Genomic DNA, 20,362 nt, shown 5'->3' on the forward strand with positions numbered 1-20,362 from the left:
TACCCGTCCCCCAAGGAATCTATCACACCAAGCACCTCCCAGTGTACAACTACTATTCATTGTTTCAGGGAGCACAAAGCAACAAAGTGCTCAGCTCTAAGTCAGAGGACTCTACTTTTATGAAATGCCACTCGTATTCCAAGGGGGTGAAGCCTGGGAGGAATAATCCAGAGTTATAATCCCTCCATTGGGATCACTCAGAGTTATCTGAGGTCCTGCAACCACAACACTGCCTGCTACTTGCTTGGCTACAGGATCCTCAAGTGCCCCCATATGCCTTCTGGGCTACACTTATTAGAAGGAAGAGACCAGTTTGCTGTCCTGCACAGAAACGCCTCAGAATGCAGTGAATGTGCTTTCAACCTGCAGCTGTGCTAAAAATCTGACCTCCAGTTTCTCTAAAGTCCAACACCCCTTCTGCGTGAAAGAACCTTCAATTTGCCTGCCTCAATATCAGGACACTTCTATTAGAATTCTGGTGGGTGTGGAATTTTGAGCATCTCTTACTGTTGCTAAGTGGCCAGGGCCACAAGTGGGATATACACTTTTCTTTTCAGGAAGCACTTCTATAACACTCTGCAGCCTCCTTGGGTGCCTGCTCTTCCTGACCTGAAACAGCTACTTCCCGTTGTTTTCATCTTGGCTTAGATGAAGGGAGGGCATCTGGGAAGGCTGCAAAGTGCAGGCTGCTGGTGAGATGATTTGTAGAAAGCTAGGAAAGTCATTCACAAATAACACCCTACAGAAGTATGGTAAGCATGACAAAACTCCTGCACCCCACCCATGAAAATTTCAATTATTCTTTTTTAAAAAAAACCTGTCTCCTTTCATAATTTATGAAAGCAATTTCTTTTATCGCTACCTGATGGAGAATGGTTGGAGAAAAATGCAAGAGAAACTTTCAGGGTGGAGCTATTGCAAACCACTCCCAGAGCACTTCAGAGCATATGCTTAGCCTGGTCTACACACACAGCAGGCACACAGTAGAATGAGGTGGTAGAATGCTGAGGTTGCAAAATGGACTGTACCACTAAAGGAGGTGGGCTATATTTTCAAATTGCCCTTGGGGAATGGGAGTGGGGAGCCCTCCTGCAATTGGAAACTGTCACAAACACCAAATGGACTGGGTAGTACCTATTTTCCCCGGTGCGTCTTGGAGCTTTTTGTTTTTTGAAGGGAGGGAGAATTAAAAATTGGTATCCACACCTGTAGGCTGAAATGGTACAACCCAATCTATCACCTCATGATTCCAATCATCGCATTTGGGGACATGTGTAGACTAGTACTAGATTTTCACCCTAAAACTGCGGCCGTGAATGTATAATAGATGGAATAACTTGAATCACATGGGATTTGTACCTTTTCATTCCTCAGTAAATCATTCAGACCATGACAGGACTGGTTCCACCCAGTAAGCCCTGAAGGTGGTGCTGTTTGAGTATGCAAAGGATATAGATAATTTTTAAATGTATTTTTTATGTTAATCTATCGATATGGTCTTATTATGGATGCAAACCAGTTTGAGATCCTTTGAATAGTAAACTGGTCTATGAACAGATAAAAGAGACAAAAACGTCTTGTTTCCAGTGGGAAGCCAACTGTGTGGCAAGAAATGCTGTTCTGCCCCCACAGGGTTCAGTTATTTAGTGATAGCAAATCTATGTGCAGTGGTAACTCGGGTTAAGAACTTAATTTGTTCTGGAGGTCCGTTCTTAACCTGAAACCGTTCTTAACCTGAAGCACCACTTTAGCTAAGGGGTCTCCAGCTGCCGCCATGCTGCCGGAGCACGATTTCTGTTCTCATCCTGAAGTAAAGTTCTTAACCCGAGATACTATTTCTGGGTTAGTGGAGTCTGTAACCTGAAGCGTCTGTAACCCAAAGTACCACTGTATTGTACGGTCATACCTCGGGTTGAATATGCTTCATGTTGAGCGCGTTTGAGTTGTGCTCCATGGCAACCTGGAAGTAATGGAGTTTCGCCGCTCACGCATGCACAGACACTCAAAATGACGTCATGCACATGCGCAGAAGTGGCGAAAAGCGATGCGTCCATGCGCAGACGTGCCATCGCTAGTTACGTTTGCTTCTGGATGTGAACGGATCCCGTTCACATCCCGAAGTACCACTGTATTAGTATTAGGTAGAAGGAATACCAATGCTGCCCCTTTAAGGAAAGGTAGTGCATTCCCCCCTTTTTAGATCCCAAGGCAGGTTGGGAAATGTAGGCACAGCAATATTCTACTTTCTGCTGGCTCTGCCAGAGAGCAGGACAATACCTCCCTTCCTCCTTTGTAATTTAGTGGCAGTCTAGTTACGGCAAACCCAAGAAGAAGGGCGAACTCACTTCGTCCTTACAGAACTCCACAGAGAACTTCATAAAAAGCTTCTAACCATCTTCATTCAGAGCCATAGAATAGCCTATTGGAATGTGAGTAATATTTCTACACGTGCCTTAATAATCTTCAATAAATCTATGTATAAGAGTTTGTGGAGTTGTGTTAATACTATCCAGAAAGAGAGAGAAATGGGAACAGATGCACACCACAAAGAGATGGCCTTGGGGAGGTAGCAAGCATGTACTGGTTTTTCAAGGCCTTTGCCTGTGACTTTCAACAGGGCACCGTGGTTGAGTGGCCCGGCTACATGCCGTTTTTCATTATGTCCTGTGCCTGCGTCAATTTTAAACCAACTCATGTTTTCTACCTACTTTTCTGGTTTCAAAGTGAAGTTTGCAACCACAAAGGGCTAGAATAAAGCTGATTTCATTTTTTTCCCCAGTGGAAGCTTCCACGTTGCAGCAGAATCAATAAGCAGCAGCGACCGCCCTGCAATCTGTTTGAGTGCACCCTACACAATGCAGTAAATTTCCATGAGCAGGAATTATTTTGAATAAATCAAAATCAGACAGCAGGAGGACGTAGACAATCACATCCAACCTTATCAAGAGCTCATGAATTAACTCATTTTTCAGACTGCAGAGCTGCAAGCCACGCACACACACACACACACAGGAAAATGTGCACAGTGCCTGCAGAACCGACATAGGAAGAGCCCTGCTGGGTTAGATTGAAGGCCCATCCAGTCCAGCACCCAACTCCCCACAATGGCCAACCAGATGCCTTTGGGAAGCCCACAAGCAGGGCACCAACACAACCAACCCTCTTCCATTGCTGCTATGAAAAATGGTCATAATTCAGTGGTAGAGCATCAGCTTTGAATGCATTGAGTAATCCAGTTAGAAAGTGATCAGGAAGGAAGAAATGGAAAGAAAACTTTTGTCCAAGACCCCAAAGACCTGTTGTTTTGATTCTAATATTGTATTGGACAGTGTTAATTATGTAGGTTCACATTTAGATGTGAAGTGAATCAGATTTGCGCCCCCATCCCTACCCTTATTACCTATTTTGAGAACCCTCTTTAATGGCGAGCAATGGCCATCTCCCTTAGGAATCGGTTCTCCCACCTTGGCTGTTACTTGGCTGAAGACAGACTTATTGGCTGCTTTTGGTGGACTCTGGTCCAGATTCTTTCCACCGAGAAAGCATCGCAAAATAAAAAATAAAAATCTAGCCTCAGATAATGACCCAGGGACTGCTATGTGTTGTTTTAATGGAAGGAAGGCAGCTCAGCCATGCGAACTCTGTACATATCCATCAGAACTACTGAACTAACTTGAGTTCCATGGAAGATGGAATTCAACAAGATGGTACTATTAGCCTCAGACTGATGGCTGGAGCATACAAGTGCTCTGCTTATAGGAGACGGGAGGGGAAACTCAGGGTCATGGGCAAAATGGGGTCCTCCAAGTCTCCTAATTTGGCCCAGTCCACATCCCCCACTGGCCCTGTTGTGCTTAGGCCTGGCAGGTACATCCCCTTCAATCCTGTTAATATTTTCTTGTCTGGATGGAAGAAGGGAGCAATGAATACGGGCAGACACTAGCCTGCAAATTGATATTTGTTGCTCTGCACACTTTTGGCTGCACCCAAAAGTGGTGTACAATAGTTTTAAAAAGAATTAAAACAAAATACAACCTAAAATCAATAAACAGCAGCATAAATATATATATATGGGGGGGGGGGAATCAGGAATTCAGAATCCATAAAATAGGATCTGATCTTATAGGTCATGAACAGCCTGGCCAAATGTTTTAATGATGTACTGTATTAGTACCAACTGGCCATCAGAATCAATGCAAAAACAGGCTGTTTGCATGTAAACCTTTTAGGATCCTTCCCTAAAAATTGCTCAGCAATAGCCTCCTGCTCTCCTGAACCCCGCTTGAGTAACAGCAACGGTGGGATATGACTGAACAACCTCAGAAACATTAGCGTAGCATGACTGTCACGCCTGAGTCACTGAACCGCAGTGTGTTATGGAAATGGCTCAGGAAGCACATCACTCAGGTGACCACCTTAGCCTCAGAGGATTTGGGGGAAAGCAGTTACTATGAAAGGAGTGGGGAGCCTTTTTTGTGTTTATGCCTTTCTGGGCAAGCTTTCAATGTGCCAGTGGTGGGTGGGTGGTTCATAAATGCTTTTAAATAACTTAAGTTTTATATGGCGTTGGAAAGGAAGGGTCCAGGGTAGAAATTGTATGCAGTTACCTGAAGCCCTGTCCAGCATTTCTAGTTAAATGAACTCAGAAGGATCGGGAAAGACCTCCTCTGCCCGGGACTCTGGAATGCTGCTGCCAGATCACAGAGTCATAGAATTGTAGAGTTGGAAGGGATCATGAGGGTCATCTAGTCCAACCCCATGCAATGCAGGAATCTTTTGCCCAACATGGGGCTCAAACACAACCTTGAGATTAAGATGGCCCAGTGGCCTGACTCAGTATGAGACAGTTTCAGATCAACTAGTGTGGTGTAGTGGCTAGAGCATTGGACTAAGACACAGGAAACTAGGATTCAAATCACTAGGTCATTCTGGGCCAGTCTCTCTCTCTCTTAGACTAACCTATCACAGAATAACTGTGATCATAAAATCATGTACACCACTTTTGAGTGTACTTTGAAAATGCACATCCTTCTATGTGACATCTGGGGGATGAGAGCCTACTCCAAATTCTAGCTGCCTTTTTGGTTAACTGCAGATCTGTGCAACTTACACAAGTTGGCGGTTCACAATACATTCATGGAAAAGACCAGTTCAAAAGGATTTCATGGTACGGCCCAACACAACTCCCTTTTCCAACTTTGGCAAGTAAGAACACTCGAAAGTGGAATTATCCAAAGTAAATGCAACATTTGGAACATCTGCGAGATGGTTTCCTTGTGGTGTAAAAGATTTGTACCCAAGAAAAAATAAGCTCTATTGGAACCAATTGAAGGATTTCTATTCAAAGGAACAAAGGCACACCCCTCTCTGGTTTGTTGTAAAAGACTCTGAAGATGATGGTGAACAGGCCAGCAAAAGAGATCAGAGAAAGCAGAAGGGATTAGTATGTCTAAAAATAGGAGTCAATCAGCCTCATTCTTCTTGTTTTCCTTCCTGCACACTGAATTATATTGTTCAAGGGAACATAATTAAGGAGGACTTTCTGGGGATGATAGAGGAGTCTAAGCAAGTTCATTGAGCTGTGAGTTAGGAAAATGCATGGGAAATTATTTTAAAAAGCAACCACTGTACAGTACAGCATGATGGTCATAATGCAAGGGAAGGGCATATGACTTGGACATACGTGGTCCCATTTCTTGCACCTCCAGCTACTGGAGCTCAAATAGCAGAACACTGATGGCCACACCTCGGAGAGCTGCTAACTGTTAGTAGGTGCAGAAGAGACATTCAGTTTTGTTTGCATTTTAATGAGAAGCTACCTAATTCATAATACTGAACCAATGTGCAAACTAAAACTCAGCTGTCCTTCAATATCCACACTTCTCTGAATTTGGCAATGCAGTTTTCCAACCAATCAATATGCATAAAAGTGCATTTATTAGGGGAAAGGATATATGTTAGTGAAAGTAACATACATAAATCCATTATGTTAGGGAAAATAACTTGCAACAATTGTAATAAACTAGATGGGCCAATGTTCTGAATTCAGTATAATCTAGCTTCATACTGGCATAAAAGAACTCACGGTTTCAAACTGCTCTAGAAAACAGGAAGGGGTGTGTATCTGAATGTGAGATAGAACAGTACACTTTATGGCTCCTTCTAAACCACAGCAAGCAGCACGTTATCAGTGCCTAGAGCTTGCAATGCAGGATGTTGAGTGTGTGGTTTTGGTTCACACACGTTTTAGTTCCACTGGCATCATTTACTCCTCTCCCCTCTCCCACATAGAGAACTACGTAAATGGACTAGGGCTGGAAAAATAAGTATGCTAAGTACTCTGCTGGGTATGGGCCAGTCATAGAGGGGACATGTTGCTGTTATGACATTTAGCTGGAATTTCCCAAAGTGACGGAACACCCATTTTGCACCTTAAATGCTTGCTTTACAACTTTTCTCTTGAGTGGCTCAACAGAAAATGTGTATTTGATTACTGATGGGTCTAAGCTGTAATGAGCCATCTTTTGAGACATCTTCATGGCTGCCAGACTATTTTTCTTGTCAGCTTTAAAATCCTAAATCAAGGGCAGCTTAGGTTGCTGAGCTACAACTCCCATCAGTCCCAGCCAGGACAGCCAATGGTCAGGGTTGACTGGAGTTGTATGTCAGCAACATCTGGAAGGCTGCAGCTTAGCCATCCCTGTCATGGCCAACCTGGGTCCCCAATATTTCAAGGAGCATTTTCTCTACCGTGCTCCTTTCACATTCACCATGGGCACTCAAATCTAACTAGAAAGACCTGTTCTGGGAACCATCAACAGAAGATGCTAGACTATCTCAGCAAGGAGGTGGTGGCCCCTATTCTTTGAGGGGTGAGAGACTCTGTGTTGGCCAGCAGGCAATGGTAGGGTTGCCATATTTCAAAAACCCGAAAGTTTTCGAGCAAATATTAGGGGAAACTGGGCAATACACACATTAGTGAAAATAACATTCAAAAATAGTAGGGAATATTGCTTGCAAAAATGTGTATATTAGAATAAATGAATAGTAAAATCCTAACTAATTTTCATGAGGACCTTTTTTAAAGCAAGCTGGTATAGAAATGTGCTGAACACAAGACTGAGAATGGTGTGAGTTATAGTCCAAAACATCTAGAGGGTGCCAGATTGCCAGAATGGTTTATCAGTCAATTCCTCTTCCCAGAGAGCTCTGGGAACTGCAGTTCTGTGAGAGGAATAGAGGTCTCATAACAACTCACAGTACCCCTAGCACATGCCAGTCCCCAGAGTTCCTTGGGGGAACTACTGAAGTTGCATCATGGTACTTTCAATGTATGGTGTGGGTGTCATTTAGCAGCAGTCACACGCAAGCTGCATGGTTTTCATCAGGACCGCAGTGGGGAGTAGTACAAAGGGTTATTCCCCATTTCCAGACACGCTGCCATCCCAAGGAAAACGCTGCCCTCACACCTGCTAGTAATTGCTTTGCGAAAAAATTAGATGCAGCTGAAAGTGATGCACAGAAGTCCCAAATGCAAAACAAGCACAGAGAAAGCCAATGAACGTGACGCACAATCTTCCCTTATGATCAGATAAGTGATGATTTTTAATGTCTCACAATGTTTGGCTGAGGCAGCTAAGGAAGATAGTAATTCATAAGGGGCTAAGAGCACTGTGTTCCGATAAGGAGGAAAGAAAATAAATAAATAAACATTATTTGTCAATCTCTTATCCACAGGCTTCACAATTTCCTACAGTGCCTCTATCAAATCGCATAATCATAACTCAGTATGCACAGCAAGAATGGCAAAGCTTTTATATTATTATTCTGATACGTTCTTCGTGCAATTCTGAAAACCATTCATTGAAGTTCTACAGATATCAATGAGCTGAGCTTGGACTGTTCTGGAGTAAGCCACTCAAGGACATTGTGCTTAGCATTTTTTCCCTGACATTGTTAAATCTAGGCACAGGGCAAGGGAATGAATTAATGTCTGCACTGTGTTTGAGCCCTTTCCCGTGCTGTTTCTACACTAAAACATTTCCACAATGCTGCTCACTGCCTCTTATGGTGTACAAACATCCATACCTTGCTGCTATAAGCAAAGTTGCATCCCTCTCCTGCAGCTAAGGATGGGGAAGTTTTGATTCATTTTGCACTTAAAGGCAAATCTACATAATTCACACTATTCTAAACAACATGTGATTAGAAACTTAGCCATCCTTTGAAATTTGTGCTTCTCAAACTTTTGCAGCGCAGTTCACCAGCCAAGTAATATCCACAAAAATGCATATACTTAGGTGAAGTGTGTATAAAAATGCAGATACTATTTAAAAATACACTTTGTTAGGGACATTCCTTTGCAAAAAGTGTGTGTATTAGGGGGAAACTGAATACAAACGTGTATATTAGGAGAAATTCGCTGATTACTTTTCATGTGGAATAAAAAAAAAGGCTTTGCAAACTGCTGTAGAAATGTGGAGAGCTATACTAAAGATTGGAAAAAATGAGAAATGGCAAGCAATCAAAACTGATTTGCTCATCCCTATCTGCAGTTGCATTTTCTTGCTCCCTGTGTTTTTTAAATAGGGACTTATAATAATGGATTTCAATGTAACTTGCAGTTTTGCTCTATAAGCCCCTTCCCTGCAACTTCCGGTGAAGAACCGGCTGCTTCCCAGTCCAGGAATAAAGGCAAAGGTAAAGGGACCCCCGACCATTAGGTCCAGTTGTGACTGACTCTGGGGTTGCGGCGCTCATCTCGCTTTATTGGCCAAGGGAGCCGGCGTACAGCTTCCGGGTCATGTGGCCAGCATGACTAAGCCACTTCTGGCGAACTAGAGCAACGCATGGAAACGTCGTTTACCTTCCCGCCAGAGTGGTACCTATTTATCTACTTGCACTTTGACGTGCTTTCAAACTGCTAGGTTGGCAGGAGCAGGGACCGAGCAATGGGAGCTCACCCCATCGCAGGGATTTGAACCACTGACCTTCTGATCGGCAAGTCCAAGGCTCTGTGGTTTAACACACAGCGCCACCTGCGTCCCCTTAGTCCAAGAATAAAGGGGGTTAAAGAGATCTTTGCTTACCTCATCTCCCCCAGAAGAGAGTGACTGGCTGAAGTTAAGAGCTTTCTATTTCTTGCTTAATTCAAAATTTGGCTTAAATCTATCAAGCACTTGCTGACCTAGTGAAAACATGTCATTTGTTACAGTCTTTAAAATCTTCTTAACCAATAGTTTGATTCCTTCATAAAACCCTCTACTGACTCCAATAAGTTTCCCAAGTAGTTTAGACCTACAGGCAATGTTTACGGAATCTTAACGGATCACTTCCTAAGCTGTAACTTAAAAAAAGCAAGCAGTAGCACAACCTATTATCTGTCTGGAAGCTGAATCTGCATCTATAAATGACAAAATTTACTCTCAGATGCAAGAGATTACTCATCCCCTGTCAAAAGCCACACAAATCAAGTCTGAAGAAAATGAATGCTATCAGCAGCTGCGCTCAAAGTTTGTGCCTTGTTTGAAATCCTGAATGCCTACCTAATTGCGCACTTTGCTACACAATGTTGCTCTCGATTACTTAGAATGGAGTTTAAAATGCAAGACATGCGCTGCAAAGCCAATGGAACTGCCAGGCCTTCTGTTCAGAGTATTTGGCGGTTCAGCTAATTACCCCACGTTCACTCCATGAAGAATAGCCCAGAGGAAGGGGGGGAACCCCATAAAACTCTTAGCAGCCTCCTGGCAAGCAGCAATAACATCTCACGAACACCCCCCCCTGCTCTGACTCTTCCCAACAGCATCTGGACGTGCATATTCAAGGGGCTGGATTAGAAACCCAGGGTAACCACAGGGAGATGCCTCAGCAAAGCCAATCCAAAAAGCAAGGGGGAGAGATCTGGCAAAATGGTCATCTTAAACAGCTGCACTGTTTTAAACTGATGGATCCAGCTTTTTGTGGGCTTTGGGGCTTGTATCCAAAGCAGTGCTAAATCTCTTGCTCTCTTAACGCAACAATTAACCTTTACACAATGAAACTCCTCCCCTCTCCTCCTCTTACAGCCCCCCTCCATTTGTTCTGAGGGTCCCCCCCCCACACTCTGCAGCAGATTTGTGGAGGGTGCAGGTTACACATGGGACGGAGAAGGGGGGGGAAGGTTCTGTTGCACAATCATAAATCCTTGCAGTAATGGATCGAGGGTGCTGGAGACCACTCTTAGTCCCACCCCTCCGCCTCATTCTTCCTGTCACTCAACTGAGGCAAGCCCTACTTCGGGGTTTCTGTCCTTGGTAAAACACAAACTCTATTTTGCTGCATAAAGAGACACCGTTGATGCTTTTAAAACATCCCACTAGTGCACAAACACACACAGTGGAGTTCCTTTCAGTTCCAGATCCCTTGTCCAGATCTCTAGAACTTAAACCTGAGGAGCAAGGGGAGAATATCTCTCATAGCTCAAGTGCACCATCTCCAGGCAAAAGCATATACCAGTATGTGGACACAAAATGGCAGCACCCTTTCCCTTCAAACTCCTTTGCCGCCTCGCCAGAGAGTAAAATGTGGCTGAATGTGGGTTTGAATTGCAGCTCTTCTATTAGAAGTACAACCAGCTGAATCTACTGTGAGGGAAAATGGAGAGAGAGAGAGAGAGAGAGAGAGAGAGAGAGAGAGAGAGAGAGAGAGAGAATGAATATTCTCCTACCCTCTCATAAAACCAGGACCCAGAGCCATTCAACAAAGCAGAATGGCAGGAGGTTCTGCAGAGACAAAAAGAAGCAGGCCACCACACAGTCATTGTTAAACTATGGAATTTGCTACCACAGGCATACATAGGACTGCAGATACACAATTTCCCCCTCTATTTTTTTCCAGGCAATATTGCATAGTAAGTGAGAAGTTCCTCAGCCAGGGCAGGAGAGAGGAGACACTGGAAGTTAAGTGCTCCTCTCTCCTTCCATGCCAGGTGGGTCCTAACTGCAGAACTATGCCTTGCCCCACCCCACCCCCCGGTGCTGGCCATGCTGCACTGGAGATGGATCCCATGGGTGGCATTCACATGAACATTGGAAATTTGATTGCACAAGTAGGACTTACATTTGCTTTACTCATCCTCTTGACCTGCTCTGTGGCCTGGCAAGCTAGGGAATGCAGCAAACTGAAGTTACCCCAGAAAGAAACAAGCTGAATTAGTGCCCTTTTGCAGTAGAAGGATCAGCAGCAGCCTAATCACTGAGAACACCTGTGCTGCAAGAGGCTGCTCTACTTAAAGGGGCCCAGCCTTCCCTAGTAGTCTCCTACTGTAACAGGGTGGGGAAGGGACAGGTCTTCCAGGGGCCGTGGAATCAGTGCAACATCCTCAGGCTGGGGGGGGGGGTCACCGGTCCCACAGGGTCATTGGGGAGCAGTTTCTTGTTGACTGCCCCTGCAGTGCCTTTCCCTTTCAGGTTTGGAGTCCTTGCTTCCATCACCTGTGTTATGTACTGAGTTGAATAGGATCCAAACTGCAGCAGTCTGATTGGTCCTAGAACAATAGGATCCAAAAGGCAGCAGTCTGATTGGTCCTAGAACAATAGGATCCAAAAGGCAGCAGTCTGATTGGTCCTAGAACAATGCAGCAGTATGATTGGTTGGCAGGAACTACCCAATCATGCTCCAGATAGAAGTGAATCCACAACCTGATTGGCTTACAGTAGAATTCCGGAATTAGCCAATCATGTGCAGCCCATTGTGTAAATAATGTATATAAAGCAGATGCTTTGAGGGGACTTTCTTTCATTCCTCCTCACCACTATGAGCTGAATAAAGAGCATGAAATCACTTTGCGACTCTGAGTATATTTCAACCTGACTCCTGGTCCCTGGTTATGTCCCTAGTCACAGCAAAAAAGAGTCTCCCTACTCTCCAGGAAAGATTTTAGTGGCATGTGGGGTGCAGGTCGGGAACTCTGCCACATGAACAGGTGTCTGCTCCCCCTGCATTGGACCTCACCCTGTAATTTGAGGGAAGAACTGAATGCAGTCGAGGATATGTGAGCCTCCGAGTATATGGTATAGGAGAGATGAGGTGGAGAAACTGGAGCCATACCACAAGATGCTGCCCAGACTTGGCTACAGTACTGCTTCCCTTCTACCTAACAAACCTTTCCCCTCCACAATGAATACAATTCCCATTAGGTACATCTACTAGATACAGCTTGGGGCATTTCCTCTCAAAAGGGATTGTGCAGATCTGGAGAGGATATGGAAAAGGGAGACCAGGACAATCAGGAGATGGGGGTGGAGCACCCACGCAAATAAATCTTAGGTTAGGGTAGGGTTTCCCAAACTTGGGTCGCCAGCTGTTGTTGGAATACAACCCCCATCATCCCCAACTACAGGTCCTGCTATCTAGGGATGGTGGGATTTGTAGTCCAACAACAGCTAGAGACCCAAGTTTGGGAAGTTCTGGGTTAGGGAACTTTGTATGGGGGTGGGAAACATGGATTACTAGGAAGAAACAGAAATTTGAAGAATCGTGAATGGTGCAATGATAGTAACAGGCAGAAATATATTTTTTTCTGATTCCTCATGCTCAAACTCAGACTAACCTACTGTTGGCAGTAGATTGGGGGAGACAGGGAGCAAGAGGTAAATCACCATGCAGCTCACAATTAACCAGAAAAAGAAGCCCATTCCTTCTTACAGCAAACTCAGGTTGTAGGTGTCATCAGGATTTTAACCAACATGGGGCCATTGAGAAACAAGTGGCGGTGGGGAATACTAGTACAGTCATACCTTGGGTTGAAGTAGCTTCGGGATGAATATTTTCGGGTTGTGCTTCGTGGCAACCCAGAAGTAATGGAGCGCGTTACTTCTGGGTTTCGCTGCTCGCGCATATGCTCAAAATGACCTCACGCGCATGCGCAGACCCGTCTTATGTTTACTTCAGGATGGGAACTGGGCTCCGGAACGGATCCCATTCATATCCAGAGGTATCACTGTATACTTGAATGAACTCTGAGGTTTGTAGAAGTTCAAAAAATCTTTGGAAGAAACCCCCCCACCAAACATATACCCATGCTGGTGTGGCACTCCACAGGATTGAATCTTCTGCTCAACAGCTGATGAGTGAAGGGTTCAATCCTGCTGGGTTCTCCTTCCCTTTGCACTCCCTGTGGCGGAACATGCTGTAACTGCTTGCTTCTCCATCCCACCTGCTGCCTGCTCCAGATTGCTCTGAGAAGCCCGGCCCAACCCACAGCAACCCAGGGCTGCTCCACTTGGCTTCTGCCAAGCCTGGACCCTCTTAAATTGGCCTGATTCAGTTTGGGATTGGGAGCGAATCCAGTGCACAGCCATACTGGTGGCTTTAGAATGTAGAATTACCCTTGGAAAAGAAAAGAAAAAAAACGGGGGGGGGGGGGACACACAGAATTGGGCAGAGTGTGGAATGTGCAGCTGAGAGGGAATGGATGGCCAGATCTCTGAACAGCAGCTTTTATTTTAGTAGGGAGGACACACTGCACCCATTCTGATGCATGCCACATCTATTAAGGTGTGCCAGCAAAATGGAGTTTCCATGTTCAGAAGCAGTCAGTATCCATCTATCTCGATAGACAATGCACCTCTGGGGGTGAAGTCAAACACTAGCAGCACTGAAGTGACCTCCTTGAGGTGCAAGCCTGGGCAGTGTGTATGAAGGTCCTAGGCTGCCCAGATAACAAGACCCCTCCCCTTGGCCTCACTGATGTGGTCCAAAGGAAAGGAAAGCAATATATTTGGTACCAGCTTGGCTGCAGGAGTTGCCCAAAGGAGGTATACAAGGTGCCATCCAACTGTCTTAGGGACTCCACTCTATATTTGTTTAGGGTTTACTCCATAACCTCTTCTTTTCCCAGAGATGTCCCCCATAAGGCAGCAGAGGTTTAAGATCAGAGTTTACCTGCTCCTAGATAGGTTACCTTCCCAGGCTGACGAGCCACATCTACCCCTCACTTCTCTCTACGGCATGTGCCTTGGTGACCGTTGAACCCACTATTGGGCTTGTCCGCTCAATCTGCCAGAGCCTGTCTTCACGTGCAGGGAAATTCCCTAAATCACCAAGAGTTTGAGACCCATCTGCTACCCTTACCTGGTTTAGACAGGCTGTTGAAGCAGTTTCCTGGAGTGTGGCTGCTGTGCCACACTGACAGCATCCAGGAGCCACAGGTGAGAGCTGAGTGCACACTGGGGACCAAAGGTGGACCAACTACCTCAGAAGGAACACGTGTCCCCCACCAAAGGTACCACCCTTAACTCCCCACACACCCCTCAGAAGCAGAATATCTCTGATTAACAGATATTGGGGACAAACAAAAAGGGAGCTGCTATACCCATGGGCTTGTATCCAATGCATCACTAAGTAACTTGTTCAATTACAAAATGATTTATGCCTGCACAACCAGACTTTTGCCCCTCTGCACACTGCAGCATGCCCCCTAAATCTGTTCTGGGTTTTTCCCAAGCCTTCTGGAGCAGATATCAGGAGGGTGCAGGGTGTGGGTGGAGAAGAAGGGGGAAAATTCAATTGCACAAGGGCGAATTATCATGCTAATGGAACAAGTGCATTGGATACTGCCCATTCTTCAAAAGTTTTCGCTGTTGGGAACAAAAAACTTCGCTTGATTGCTCTCTGGTGCAAGTAATCCAGCTAAGCATTTCTTATACACTCAAGGAATGGCATGGCTTACAAATCCATCATTTCAGCAGTACATTACAGGGTGATAAGCTGAGGGGGGAAAAATCTATATTAGCCTTTGCTTCAAAAACAACACACATAACACTGGATTGTCAGATGTGCCCACCAGCATAGACACAAATTTAGAGACAACTCTATATTATCAACACATAGCAATGAATGATTTCTCTTAGGATAGGACAGTCATTTAGCAAGGAATTACCTTCCTCATGGATGTGCCTCCTTGTCGCTCAGTGGCAGAACTCACATACCTGCAGAGAGATTGAGGGGAAAGGAAGAGTCTATAACTTCAGACAAATACAATCTGAATGAATAATAAATATGGTTTATTTGCTCAGTGACTGCCTGATTTACTTGCCTGCCTGAGCATGGGGCTTATTCACCTAGCACGTCTCTCTTACACACAGACGTTGATCCGAAGACGGATCAATGAATAAGTAGGTAGTTCTTAGACCCGCTCAGTAAGAGCCACACAAACAACGGCTCCCCCAAATCAAAGAAGAACAGGGTCATTCAAAGTCTTCTGAGCTATTTAATACAACGTGCGTTGATTTGGTCTGTAAAGAAGATTGCGAAATCAGGGAAAAGTCTGCTCAAAATGCTAGCTTTAAGAAAAGCTTGGCAGAGAGGGAGATCAGCCTAAGAAAATGTAACTGGTTCATGGGAAAGCATCTGCTTTAGCAATCCTCAAAGCTGATTAGCTGATCTCTATTAATGCTAGCATTAGGGGCTGGGGGTTGGGAATGAGAAGGTGGAAAACAAGTGTCTCCAGAAAGAATTTAAGCCAACCTGACATAGTTAGGAACATGGAAAGCTGCATTGGTACTGAATCAGACCCACTGGTCTATCTAACTCAGCATTCTCTACTCTGACAGGTTTCCAAGTCCTGCCTGGAGATGCTACAGTTTGAACCTTGGAACCTCTAGGTGTAAATAATATGCTCTACCAGTGAACTATGGCTCTCTGAAGGAATTAGAAGTGTCATAGCTCAGTGATACAGCATCGGCTTTGCATGCAAAGTTTCAGACCCGGGCATTTTCACAGAGGGATAGGAATGTCCTCCACCTGAAACCTTGGATGACCTCTGCAAGCCACCATAGATCAGGTGTGGGGAACCTTCGGCCCTCTTGATGTTGCTGAACTACAACTCTCATCAGTCCCATCAAGCACAGCCAATTGCCAGGGTTGATGAGAATTGCAGTTCAGTAACACCTGGAGAGCCAAAGGTTTCCCATACCTGCCATGGTCAGTACTGAGCTAGATGAACCAAAGGTCTGACTCAGCATAAGGCAGCTTTCCATTGAGTAAGTTTCTTCAACTCCCTCTTGTATTGCACCATGAGTTTGCTTCCTCTTAAGCCTCTGTCCCACTCCTGAATTCCAGTTTCACTAGTATTCCTGAAGTTAATTCCACAATCAGAGTGTGGTCAGTTTGTTGTGGCTTTCAGTTCTTTTGCATGTATATGTTAGTAAAACCCTACAAGAAAGCAATCCTAATGCAAGCCTATATATAATTGCTTCACAATTCTTTTTGGTGTGGTGTTTTACTTCATGTGCAGCATGTACTCCTACCAAACTAATTTTGACAGAACTGTACATATATATGATGGCACAGATTGCTTTTTTGCAGGGTTTTACCGTGATGCACACATGAGGAACGCATAGAGTGTGGGAAATTGTTTTATATAGGAGCCAGAAATTAAAAACAAAAACAAGCCAGATTACTGGAGGATTCCTAAAGCATTGGTTCTATTTTGGAAATGAGACTAGTCAGTTTGGAACTCCAAAATCCACAGGGAGTTTTGGATGTGGAGAATTTTGCAAGCATCCCAACACAGTTCTACTGTGAACCTAAGCAGATTTGACCAGGTAAACCTGCATGGGAGACAGGGAAAGGCAATTCTGACAATTTTGGTTTCCTTCAGTTTTGTGTTTTTCCATTCTTAAATTCAGTTTGCCACATTTCCAGATTAGTTCATATTTTTCTTCAGCATATTAGTGTCCATTTTTCCTAATAAGCACATATTTGTATGCATTTCCCCCAATGAACACATTTTTGCAAAGCAATCTTCCCTAATATATGCATGCTTTTCGGTATACTTGTTGGCTGGAGATCTACATTACAAGATTCAGAGACGGCTGTGTTTCGGTCCACATATTGTTTTGTAATGTGTGAATTAGGTAAGTTCGCCTTTAAATGTAAACATTTCTATTTTCTCATCCATCCTAGTGGGAGGCCCCATGCAGCCACATTTGCAGACCTTTCTAAACAAGAAGATATGCAGGGAAATAAGTGAAACAAACATACAGATAAATCCTCCAATATGGCTCGGCTCTCTCCTTTTCATTCTAGCAAATTCTCTCTGTCTGAGTCTCTGGCTATTTATAGCAGAATCCTTCCTAATATGAGCATCTTGCGCCTTTCTGCCCCTCAAGTAATTAAGAGTTCAGTTATAATAAATATCTGCAAATTGATGCTTGTCCAAGGGAAAGCTATTACTGAAGTTGCAACACCAATGGTGTTGAAATAGATGGCTTTTCATGCTTCCCAAAATGAAAGTCTCTAAGTTGATCCCTCTTAAACATTTCAGATCATTTGTATTCTCGAGGCTAATTCAGTGTAATGCACAAATGGCAAGCTTGTTTCTAAAGGCTTTATCTGTACTGCAAACATTGGAATGGAACTCTGGACAGAATGCCCTCCGAGACAGAGACAGAATTAGGGCAACACAAGTGGTTCCCCCACACAGGGTGCAGAAGCCAAGGGGGTTCCTTTCTGCCTCCTTCCCAAAGCCTAGTGAGGCTCTGACAGAGTCCTCCAGCCTTCTTCCCAAAACCTAGTTAGTACTTGCCTAGCTTTGGGAAGGAGATAAGGGGTTCTAGGACTATGCCAGAGCCTGGTGCCTGCTTCCCAAAGCCTGGTGTCTCCCTTACCCAGCTTTGGGAAGGTGCCACATGGGCTAGCGGGCAGGGGTCATCATATTTTGGCCTCTTGCAGGGCACCATATTACCAAGGTGCGCCACTAATGAAGGGAGAGTATTAGGTGGAAGAAATGCCACATGCCACTATGTAAGGGTGGGGATTAGATTCAGTTCAGTCTAAAGGCAAATCTACATAATTCACACTTTCTAATACAAAGTCCAAACCAAAATACAAGCATCCCTTGAAATTCATACATTTTTGAATTTTGGAATGCAGTTCTCCAGCCATTCAATATATACAAAAATGCACATTGCCTGGGTAAAGTGTGCATTAAAATGCAAATGTTAGTGACATACAAAAATACACTAGTGAAAACTGCTGTGGAAAAATAGGGATATTAGGTAAAATTGCTTTGCAATTATGTAAATAATAGGCAGAACAGCATTGTTCACTTTATTACTGAAGTTGCAGAACAGCATTCAAGCATGTACATCAGAAGAAATTTGCACTAAAATGCTGATAAATTTTCACAAGGACTTAAAAGAAAAAAGAATTTGCAAAGTCGTTGAAATGTGGAGAAGTGAACAATCTTCTGGAGTTTTGTTTAAGAAATCCAAGATTACATGCACAAGCTTTGGCCTGAATGATCCTATTTCAAACTGCCCATAAGGTTGCTAAAAGTTTTCGTACAATCCTGCCAGGGTGTTTTCTCTCTCTTGTTTCTGGAACCGCTGATCTGACCCATCTGGAATCTGTCAGTTTCAATGCTCAGCCTCATTTTTTACAATCAGCACACAGCTGCCCTTCTGACTGGACAAAAGCCTGCTGAGGCAAAGGTTTACTGCATGTCACGAAACTGGAATAACACGAATCTTTTCTTTTTCTTTTCTTTTTTTTGTGGGGAGCAGGATTTTTTTCTCTCTCTCTCTCTGCAAACTTCCAAGTAAAGAAATGGGTATGCTTGGCTAACAGACTGCTGAAAGGCCTAATCATTTGGAAAATGAGAATGTATCCATGAACAGTTTCGAACACAGTGTTTTTCCCTACTCGGAGAGCACATCCATGCAGGAAGTGTAAGCCTCGAATAAAACAAAGAGATCATACAGGTAGACACAACAAAACACATGCTTCTGCAAAAAAAATATGGTGGAAACATTTTGTTCATTTTGCAATGCGTGTGTAGAAAACACCAGTGATCTTTTTTTGGATTCATAAAACCATCACTCAAATTGTCACATGCATGATTATTTACATGTGGCATTCACACACTTTAACCCCCATCTAGGCAGATCAGGTCAGATGGTCCTGAGAGCCTCTAGCAAATAAATATGTGAATATTGAAGATATTAATATTGTGCATATGGAAGCAAATTGGATGAATAAAAATGGACTCTTCTTTTAAATAATTTTTTTCCAGTTCAGACATATGCTTCACAAGTTTTACTGCAGAACTTAACTTCAAAACAACTTGAAACAAACAAAGTTACATTCAGATAGATGCATAATTTGTATACTTGTCCAGGTATAAGGCACTTTACAAAACATATTGCATCCGGAGCTAAAAATCAAAGCTCTAACTCTTATCCATTCCAGCCTCCTGGAGAGAGATTAGTATTTCCATTCCCTTCAGTAGCCTGAGAACGAAGATCCATTCCACCCAAGATGGAAACCCACAGATTAGCATATGCATAGACTTGTAATACAATCCTTTTTGTGTGATTCTGAGCTCATCCCCTTGTGAGTGAGGCACAGAGATACAGCCCCAATTAATGATTAATGTTAGGCTCTCTCTTCAGCTCTTCTTTAGCTTCAATGGAAATTCCCATGCCATGCTTCACAGTATACATATAGACACTTTGGAGTTATTTCCCATTTCAATGTACATTAAACAATTATTCTTAACAATTGACATATATATTCCTCGCCTTCCAAGATCTTGCCTTTCTGAAATTACCTGGATTTGTTTTTGAAGCAGGATCACAATGCATAGAAATTGGATACTGGTCCTCTGGGAATGCTTATGTCTCTTGTGGGTGTAAAGAACCGGAGTTTCCAATCCTAGACTCTAGTGCTGGAGCCCAGAAATCTTACTACCTACATGAGGGATGTGGGCCCCTCCAGTCCCCTCTGTCTGGCCTTTGGGACTTTCCCCAGAGCACACCTGTCTCTGGTCCTACTTGAGTGTTCTTGCCTGGCAAGAGCATGTCACTTGAACTCTGATCATGCTTCCTGCTTACCTGGATGTTATTCTGAGTGTGTGTAGAAACAGGCCTACTGTAAAATCAACATTTGTGCCTTGCCCTTTTTTGCTTCTGGCCTCACATCCTGCTGGCATTTGGCCCTCAGAATGTAGCCTAGAAGGGAATGTGGCCCTTCGGCTGAAAAGGACCCCCAGCCTACACCATGGCAGCCAGAGGAATGGAGAGCTTGATCTTTGTTGTGTTACAGCACCATCACTGCAGGTGCCTAGGTTTAGTGGTACTGCATCTTCCAGGAAGGCGAAAGGTTCCCCATCTCTGTGCTACGTCAAGGAATGGTTGCAGAAGACCAAGACATTGCCATGGTGGTTAGTGGGGAGGCTTTTCAGAGTTCAGAACTGGAGCATCCTGGGATGGGCTCACAGCATCTGACCTGAACTTTGCATCATGTGGTGGAGCCTGAACATTCTTAAGTTCCCCGACATCCACATATTCCACTCGAACAACAGAAGCTGCTTTGA

The 20,362-nt window shown here is 44.1% G+C and overlaps 1 protein-coding gene across 9 annotated transcripts in view; it reads right to left on the reverse strand.

Moving 5' to 3' along the window:
* Positions 1-20,362, reverse strand: part of LOC310754211 (connector enhancer of kinase suppressor of ras 2-like) — a 324,198-nt gene that overhangs the window by 35,408 nt on the left and 268,428 nt on the right. For all 9 annotated transcript variants that reach the window (XM_083595841.1, XM_083595842.1, XM_083595840.1 and 6 more), the window contains one exon: positions 14,924-14,972. In XM_083595841.1, coding sequence (XP_083451967.1) covers positions 14,924-14,972 — 49 coding nt within the window. The remainder of the gene's footprint in view (positions 1-14,923; positions 14,973-20,362) is intronic.

Source organism: Podarcis filfolensis (genome assembly GCF_964270895.1).
Source record: "Podarcis filfolensis genome assembly, chromosome: Z".
NCBI lineage: Eukaryota > Metazoa > Chordata > Lepidosauria > Squamata > Lacertidae > Podarcis > Podarcis filfolensis.